Source organism: Acomys minous (genome assembly GCF_964271855.1).
Source record: "Acomys minous genome assembly, chromosome: 17".
Taxonomy (NCBI): domain Eukaryota; kingdom Metazoa; phylum Chordata; class Mammalia; order Rodentia; family Muridae; genus Acomys; species Acomys minous.
Window position 1 is genome coordinate 15,057,527 of NC_140500.1, and position 9,458 is coordinate 15,066,984.

The 9,458-nt window shown below is 45.2% G+C and overlaps 1 protein-coding gene across 1 annotated transcript in view; it reads right to left on the reverse strand.

The window, feature by feature from the left end:
* The window catches only part of BORCS5 (BLOC-1 related complex subunit 5), a 68,843-nt gene extending 64,995 nt beyond the window's left edge, over positions 1-3,848 (reverse strand). The window contains exons 1-2 of the mRNA XM_084765032.1: positions 3,591-3,848; positions 387-530 (exon numbers count right to left, since the gene is read on the reverse strand). Of these exons, the coding sequence (XP_084621158.1) occupies positions 387-530; positions 3,591-3,648 (202 nt within the window). The 5' untranslated portion in view covers positions 3,649-3,848. The remainder of the gene's footprint in view (positions 1-386; positions 531-3,590) is intronic.
* Between the last annotated feature and the right edge of the window lie 5,610 nt (positions 3,849-9,458).

Genomic DNA, 9,458 nt, shown 5'->3' on the forward strand with positions numbered 1-9,458 from the left:
AAGAAATGGTAAACCAACTGGGCTGGCAAGATGGCTCAGGTGGAAAAAGTCACTGAGTCTGATAATCTGAGTACCCACAGGAATACAGGAAAGAACCCGCTCCCAAAAGTTGTTCTTTGACCTCCATATGCAAGCTGTGACACACACATACACACACACACACACACAACATAAATGTAAAATGTTTCCTAATTTATAATAAGTCAGTGGTGATTAGGTAAGTAGAAAAAATGACAGGAAAGAGACTCCAATTTCAGAAGGGAAAGTCAAGAAAGACTACTCAGAGACAGTGCCAATTAAGGAAGGACCTAAAGGAGACAGTGGTGGGGCACATATAAACCTCCCCTGGGTATCAAGCCCAGATACCACAAAGTCTACCCTCTTACCTTTCAAAAGGGGCTGGAAGGTTGGGATCTCTTGCAGCTTGATGACGTCAGGATCATTGCTAACATTCCTTGAGGCCTGAGAGCCCTGAGCTACCACCACAATATCATCCATCTTGGCCCGATGTTTAGCTGGAGATGGAGTCACTGTAAATAAAGGTATACAGGTTCAGTACCCGCATGCTGGAAAGCCACCGCTGCCCAGCGACACAGTCACTAGAAAGAGTAGCTCATGGTAAATGAGAGGTTGCCTCATCTTGACGTATGTGCTTCTCTTCAAAGCCCTCCTTATTTGAAATGACAAAGCTCTTCTTCTCTGAGTGGTACTGGCCACCTTTTGTCTTTGAAATGCTGAAGTGGATTGAAGTTTTTTCTGTTGTTGGGTTTTTGTTTGTTTGTTTTAACGAAAAGGAAATGCTGGTGTAAAGATGCACGCCTTTGATCCCAGCACTCCATAGGCAGAGGCAGGCAGATCTCTGTGAGTTCAAGGCCAGCTTGGTGTACATAGTGAATTCCAGGACAGCCAGAGCTACATAGTGAGATCCTGATGAAAAAACAAACAAACTCAATAAATAATAAATAAAACTAAACAAATAAAAGACTATGTGAGAGATGTACATCAGCTGGACATAAACTGGACATGGTGGCCCACATCTGTGATCCCAGTACTCAGGAGGTTGAAACAGGAAAATCAAAACTTCAAGAACAGACGCTGGGGATATGATTCACTGGTTAGAGGCACTGGCTGCTCTTCCAGAAGAACCCCAGTTCAATTCCCAGCACCTATATGTGTGTTGGTTCAAAGCCATTTGTAACTCCAGTTCCACTTGATCCAATGCCATCTTAAGGCCTCCCTAGGCATTATATACAAATGATGCACAGATACGGCATGCAGGCAAAATAACTACACACATAATAAATAATTTTTTGTTAAAAATTTCAAGGACAACCTTGGAAGCATAAATCCACCTAGACTTTATGAAACACTGTCTCAAAGGAAGAAAAAATATTTTTATATCATAAAACATAGTTATTTTGTAGTAAGGCTGGTACAGGTAGATTGTTGGGAACTTCTCTTTTCCTTCCTTCCTTCCAAAGCCTCTCAATACTAGGCATGTGCCCTACCGTAGAGCTATAGCTCTAGCCCAGGACATACACACACACACACACACACACACACATATATTCAAACATACAGAAACATATAACATGTATGAACTTCTTTCATAGCCAAGCATTTTATTATTCAATACAATAACGTATAGATTTTTTTTAAATGTCTCCTTTTTTGATTGTTCTGATCTCCTGTCATACTGTCCATAGTTTACAAATGAAGGAACAAAACTGGGAATTGCCCAAGGTCAACAGCCCTAGAAACAGATTTAGGAAAGGCACTAAATATCTCTGGGTCCTTAGTACAAAGGCTCTTCTTAGTGATACGGAATGCAAACATGTCTCTCTGGCCTATCAAAGCCAGCCAGGTGTTGAACAGAACCAGTAGTGGCAGAAACCTCTGGTTCCAACCCCAATTATAAGTCTATTCCTAAGGCTCCGGGGAGTTTGGTGCAACATTAGTGCACAAAAGGCACAAACCACCAACCAACAGGACCATTTTAGGTAGAGGCAGCATTCAGAAAATTGGAGCACAGCTTCTGGGGCATGCCAATATCCGGTCCTTGGGAGGGAAGAGGGTCAAACCTCCAAGATTCTCTAGAACAAAATATCCTCTTACCCACGTAATTTCCTGGTTGGAATAAGGATGAATCCCTCAAGTGTCTTATACACAAAAGTCCTAGTAGTCAATAGGTACACTCAAGCCCACCAGTCTGATGTAAGGGTAGATACCACAGAACTAGTCTGCCTTCTGGAAGCCAGCTCTTCCTGATGCTTGGCAGGGAGGTAGGGGGTGGGGTGGGGTGGGAGGATGGGGGGATGAAGGAGGGAAAGTGCTCAGGGAGAGACGGACCACTATGATGAGGACTAGAACAGACAGAACTTTGCTACTTTTATAGCTTTTTTTTCCAGGAAAAAAAAATTTATCCTGGCTTTGTAATTTATGTAACATTTTACAAAAGCAGTACCAAAAAGTCTTTTCTGCTACAAATCATATGATTCTTCCTTTTCCCAGACTGTAAGGAAAAGGAACTTCAAAGAATTCTAGTCCCTCTCTGTTACTTTATGTATAAAATGGGCAAAGATGTGTCTAAAAATGGGAATAGTATAAATACTGTATATAAACATATGTAAAGCCCCTGGCACTGGAGGGCTCTGCGAATTGTATCAGAAATAAACTTAGGCTGTTGGTTCCTGGATGAGCAATTGTGTTAAAGGGTGCCACACTACTTCCCTTATACGACCCTTCTTGCCTGACACAGGAAAGTAAGAGACAGCCATCCTTGCCGTTTCGTTATAAACAGACATGACACGCTGGACCTTCCAAGGAAACAACACACAGCAAGGCTAGCTGAAGCAAGCCCCCAGACTGCAGGCAAAGTCTTCAGGGAACTCATCTTGAGGAACGCCCTTGAGCGTGAATCATCCCTGCATCTGTTAGCTTCCACATTTCTGAGTGACAAATGTCGCCAAGTAGAGAGCCACTAGGTCGGAGATTTTTAACTAAGTAGGCTTGCACTCCTTGGGTTTATCTAGGGCACCTCAAAAAGACCAAATGGTTTTCAATTACCAGCTGTTTTATTGAGCACTCGCTACAGGGTCCAGCACAGTACCCTTCCAATTCCCACCTCAAACGCTTAGAGAAATCTAAATGTGAACAGAAGATACACTAGAGCCTGCCTACCATCTGGCCAACTTATTAGAAACCTGAACCGACACCTGAAGGGAAAAAGCGGTTTCCGGAAACATCTGCACCCAAACATTGAGAGTGGCCGCTCAGTGCTCACAGGTCCCTTCTGAAAAGGAACCTCGACACCCCATTTTTCAAAGAGCCTGATCGTAGAGGTCCTGGGTGTACGATCAATCCACAGCGTGAGCCAAAGCTCGGGCGTCCGTGGAGAGTCTTGGAACTGAACATTAACGGGGTCGTCTTTTAAGGATTAGAGTGAAGCTGAGCGAGCCGGTTTAGGGGACCAGGCCTGGGGCGGGAGACCACGCTTTTTCTGTGTTAGGGCACAGTGTGAGGGGGGGGGTCCCCCCACGAGGGGCCATCGGCTCCGCAAGCAGCGCCCGGGCGGGAGGTGAGGCACCGACCTGAGGCGTTCAGATCGCCGGGGCGGCTCTCGGCCTCCGCGCTCTGCTCGCTGCCCATGGCGCCAGCAGCGGAGGGACAGCGGGGCAGGGGAGACCCCGCTGGGCCACAGACACGCGGGGAGGCGCGGCACGGAGGCACGCCACTCGCCTTCCCGGTGGGCAAGCTGACAGGAGGCTCTAGACACCGGCGGTGCCGCGGCAGCGACCGCGACCGGCGGGAGGCGCTGCTGTCATTCACTGGCTCAGGTACAGCTTGCTTGCTCCTTCCGGGACGCCCATTGGCCGCGCCGGCTACGCGTGGCCGTCAGTTCCGGGTTCGGAGGTTCCGCCCCTCGGAAACGGGGGCGGGGCGGGGCGGGGAGACGCGCGCTGGAGGCTGGGGCGGTGTTGTCTTAAAGGGCCAGGCTTCCCCAAGCTCAAAGGCGTCCCGAAGATTAAACCTTTTCCTGGCATGATGACGCGAACCTTTGAGCACCACATGTTAAGCACGGTAATCCTGATTATCTCCGAACAGCTTTGAAAAATAAGCTTGATTTTTGTTTTTGAAACAAGAGTTCACGCTGTAGCCCTGGTGGCTTCCAATTCACGATCCTCATGACTCAACTTCTTGAGTGCTGGGATTACAGAGGTGAACTACCATGCCCAGCAAAATGGGTATTTTTACTCCTTTTTCTTTCTTTCTTTTTTTTAACCAATGGAGTGGAGAGGTGGTCTGTAGACCTCGAGTTTCAATACACACTAGTAAAGAAACAGAGCTCTTTTCTAAACTTTGAAAACAGGGAGTTTAGCAGTGGGCAACTATACAGGAAATGCCAAGACTGTTTTAAAAAAAAAGGGAGGGTGGGAGGGGTTATCTAGAAATGAGAGAAAAACTGCTAGGATATGCTGCTTTACATCTCTTGAAAGGGAAGTTAATCTAGGCACTTTTCGGGGGATCTTGGCAGTTATTGACAGGTCACCAAGGAACTACCAAAGGCCTGGAAGATGTACAGCTAGTACAAAAAGGAAATTGCTTGTCTGAGCAAATCACAGATATATGGGTAGTAACCCAGTGCCTTCCAGGGGTCTCTCATCTGCTTCAAGAAATTACAAGCAGCTAAGCTCTGTGATGTATGCCTGTGCTGCTAAAATTCATAATAATAATATGATAATATTATCAATTATAATAATAATATGATAATATTATTATAAATTATAATAATATTATAATAATACAATATAATAAATTACTATAATAAATTCATCTGCATCCCCCTACAGTCCTAACTACGGTCAAAGTTTTTTCTGAGGAACCAATGAAATTATTTGGCTTATTTATAGAGCATTGGGTTGGGGCATGGGTGGCTTTAGAGCAGCCGCACTGGACATTCAGCACCCAGCATGCAGGATCGCTCTCCTTTAGCTGTATTCGTGACGTCCCCACCTATATGCCTTAGCCCCATCCGGAGACAGTCCTCCACCCCCAAAGCCACCTGCAGTTTCTGCAGAATGGCTTACAGCTGGTTGGGAAGAGTAGCTGCCCCTCCTCCCCTTTTCCTTCCAAGAGGAAGGGATGCAGTCAGCAAGCCCAGCCGGAACCCTGAACATGGAAGCACTTTGGCTCACGGTCTCGTCCAACAGCCTGTAATCTCTCCAGTGCTCGGAGATTGTGGTGGTAGTCGAGGCAAGAGGATCAAGGGTTCAGAATTGTCCTTGAGTACTTAGAGAGTTCAAGGCCAGCCTGGTCTACGTGAGACCCTATCTTAAACAAAACAAAACAAAAAATAGTCCTAAGATTTCGTGTATAGGGCTGGCGAGATGGCTCAGAGGTTAAGAGCACTGGCTGTTCTTCCAAAGGTCCTGAGTTCAATTCCCAGCAACCACATGGTGGCTCCCAACCATCTATAATGGGATCTGGTGCTCACTCCTGGTGTGTAGGCACATGCAGGCAGAATTCTGTATAAATAATAAATAAATAAATCTTTTTAAAAAAAGATTTCGTGTATAAATACAATCCCAGCAGGGCCAATTGACCTAATGATTTTTAACTTTCTTCTGCTGTATCACAAACCTCTGCTGTTTGAGGTTGGGTGTGCTGTGTGGTTTTGAGACAGGATCTCTATACAGTTCTGGCTTACCTAGTGTTTGATACACAAGCCCAGATCAGATGAGTCTCCTGCCTCAACCTCCCAAATGCTGGGATTATAGGTATGTGCTATCATGTTGGGCTCTAGAATGGTGAGGAAAGGTGAGGTTTTTGTTTTGTTTTGTTGTTGTTGAGACAGGGTTTCTCTGAGTAATAGCTTTGGCTGCCCTGGAACTCAGACCAGGCTGGCTTCGAACTCACAGAGATCTGCCTGCCTCTGCCTTAAATGCTGAGATTAAAGATTAAAGGTGGGGCCTGGAGAGATGGCTCAGCGGTTGGGAGCACTGACTGTTCTTCCAGAGGACCTGGGTTCAGTTCCCAGCACCCATATGGCAGCTCACAACTGTCTGTAACTCCAAAGTCTGACACCTGTAGACATACAATGCACATAAAATAAAAATAAATAAATTAAACAAAAAAAAGATTAAAGGTGGGTGCCACCATGCCCAGTGGAAAGGTGAAGTTTAAGTGCCTGTAGTTTTTGTTTTTGTTTTTTGGCAGATTTTATTTTACTTAGATCAGGGACAGGAGCAAGTGGATTGGAGACCAAATGAGAGCATCAGATCCCCTGGAGCTAGAGCCACAGCCAGTTGCTAGTCATGTGATGTGGGTGCTGAGAACCAAATTCGGGTTCTCTACAGGAGCACTACTCAACTGTAACTGCCTGTGCGTCCCTCCAGCCTTGGAAGGAGACGCTTTAAGTGGGCGGCTGTAGTAAGAAACTTAGTATGCCTGGCAGGTGCTGGGCACAGGTTAGCTAGAGGTGAGAAGAAAAGATTAAACGAGATTTGCACTCATCCTTAAGAAACGCGTAGTAGGGAGACTAGGAAATGAAATGAGGGTTTATGCTGTGAGTTTACACTGTGAGTTTGTGGCTGATGCCTTTTAGAATCACTTACACATGAGCAGGAATCTGTTATGTGTATGAACAGCCTTGGAAGTTTATATATATGAGCCTTTTATCATATCTTATTTTTTAAAACCTTCTTTTTTTTTTTTTTTTTTTTTTCTTTTCTGTGGTTCGTTATTGTTGTTGAGACGGGGTCTTGCTTTTGTAGACCAGGCTGGCCTGGACCTCACAGAGATCCACTTAAATTCACAACAGTCCTCTTACCTCAGCCTCCTGAGTCCTGGGATTACAGGCCTAGGCCATTAGTCTTACCTTAGAAATAACACTCTTGATTTCCCAGTGATGTGGTTTAATCTTGATCATACAGCGAAGGTGTGATATACCCAAGACTAACGGGTTTTTTGTTTTGTTTTGTTTTTTGCTTGTGTGTGTGCCTATGTCTCCCCCAGCCTGGATCTTTCTCCTGTATATTACCCACCACATCAATTCACCCAGCAGCCCTTCTGAAAGTCCGCTTGGCCTCCCTATTGCATCCAGCCATCCCTAAGTCCCAGGAGCTTGTCCCTCTGATTTCTCCTTTATTTCCATGCTCAGTTCAAGGCCTCATCATTTTTTTCTTCCTGGAAGTCAGAAGACCTCTGGCCTCACCTCCTTCAGTCCTTTCTCCCTGTAGCGAGCAGGAGAATTTTCCAGAATACTAACATAATCTGACTAATTCTCTTTTTTCCTTTATGTACACAGGCAACCCTCCTGACAGGTGGACTCATCACTGAGTGGTCATATTTCCTCTCTCTGAGTTACTCGGGTTTTTTTTTTTCCTTCTCTTCCTTCTTATGTAGGGATCAGATCTTCTCCTTCTTGGATCTAACTTATGTACCTCTTCTTGGAAGAGCATCCTCCTGAGATGCATTACTTAGCATGTTCTACCATAATATCTTTTCTTCCATAGCCGTTGACTTATCTATCTCACTCACTGAACTAGAAACACCTTGAAATCAGACATCATACCTCATTGGCTTTTGATTTCCTCTTGAGGTACTTAGCATGTATTTTCCTAATGAAATGCTTTTTTAAAATTTAAATAATTTATTCAGAGTACATCTCAGTTGTTATCCCCTCACTGTATCTTCCCATCCCCCCTCCCTCCCTCCCTCTTTCACCCTATTCCCCTCCCCTAGTTCTGTGACAGAAGGGGACCACCCCCCCACCACCAATCATATGATCACAACCTGTCAGGTCTCATCCTGGTAGCCTGTTTACCCTTCCTCTGAGTGCCACCAACTTTTTTTTTAAAGTGCATCCATGTAGACAGGAGTCCTAACTCTCAGGAGAGAGGATCAAAAATCTCTTCAAGTGCTAGACCCAGCAATATATGCTTTTAATCCTGTGGAGGATCAGAGGCAGCCCTGAGGGGATGTGCAAGAAGAAGGTGAAGTACAGTGAATGTGCGTGGGGCGGAGCACAGCCATGTCAAGGACCCCAGTGCCTCAGACCCATGGGAGTAGCAAAGCCTTCCCAGATGAGGCTCAGAGGGGTGGCAGAGCCTTTGTCTGGCCCAAGTTCAAATGTTGACTGTGTATGTAGAAACTATCAGGCAGAGATTTCTCATCCAGCAAGTCAGGGGGCTGCCTCCTACAGAGACTTTCTACTGGGGTTAGCAAATGCTGCCTGCTTACTTAGCTGTGTGCCACAGGCCCGCCTCCTCAGTTCAGAGCTCCAAGTTTCTGGGTTGCTGCTGTGCTTCATCCATCAGAGTGAGCACATCCTACCAGACCCAAGCTTTTCTACACATCTGTCTGTGTGTCTGTCCCTTCTTCATTCTCTCATCACCCTAGTCAGGCTTCTAGGACCAAGCAGTGCAGAGTATAACATTGCCCCAGCACTCAGAAGGCTAAGGAAGGAAGACCTTGAGTTCAAGGCTAGGCCGGGCTTCCTAACAAGACCCTGTTTCAAAACATAACAAAACCTCATCTCACAATGAGGTAGCAATGGATTTGGTTGCAATTTAAACATCTGTTTCATGTCAACGGAATTGTGAAATGTTTATTCTTATGGTTTTTACTATTCTATAGGTTGAAAGTAGGGCCTTGTACATGCTAGGAAAGTACTCTACCACAGACACATGTGTGTGTGCGTGCACATGTATGTATGTATGTGTGTATGTATGTATGTATATATGTATCTAGTCCTTACTTTTCTTTTAGGAGATGGAGAGATTATAAGAACACTTGTTATAAAAACAAAAAACAAACAAAAACAAAAAATCATTTGTTATTCTTGCAGAGGACCTGGGTCTACATGGTAGCTGATAGCCACTGTAATTCCAGGCCCAGGGGACTCGGCACCTTCCTCTGTCCTTCCAGGGCACTGGGCATGTTCACATGTCGGACATATACATACATTCAGGCAAACATTCAAACACATAAAATTAAATCTTTTTTTTTTTTTGAGACAGGATCTTATTATGTAGCTCTGTCTGTCCTGAAACTCACTATGTAGACCAGGCTGGCCTTGAACTCACAGAGATCCACCTGCCTCTGTATCCCTAGTGCTGGGGTCAGAAGCATGTGCCACCATGCCCTGCAAAAATAAGCCTTTAAAAAATGTTAACAGAAGCCAGGCAGTAGTGGTCCATGCTTTTAATCCCACCACTCTGAGTTTATTCCCAAATCTTTGAGTTCAGTGCCAGCCTGGTCTATAGCTTGAATTCCAGGACAGCCAGGGCTATACAGAGAAACCCTGTCTCAAAACACACACACAAAAAACAGTTTAATAGGCAGTTGTTAGCTGCCTGATGTGGGTGATGAGAGCCAAATTTGGGTCCTCTGGAAGAGCAATATGAACTCTTAGCCAATGAGCCATTTCTCAAGCTCAATTTTTTTTTAAATAGAGT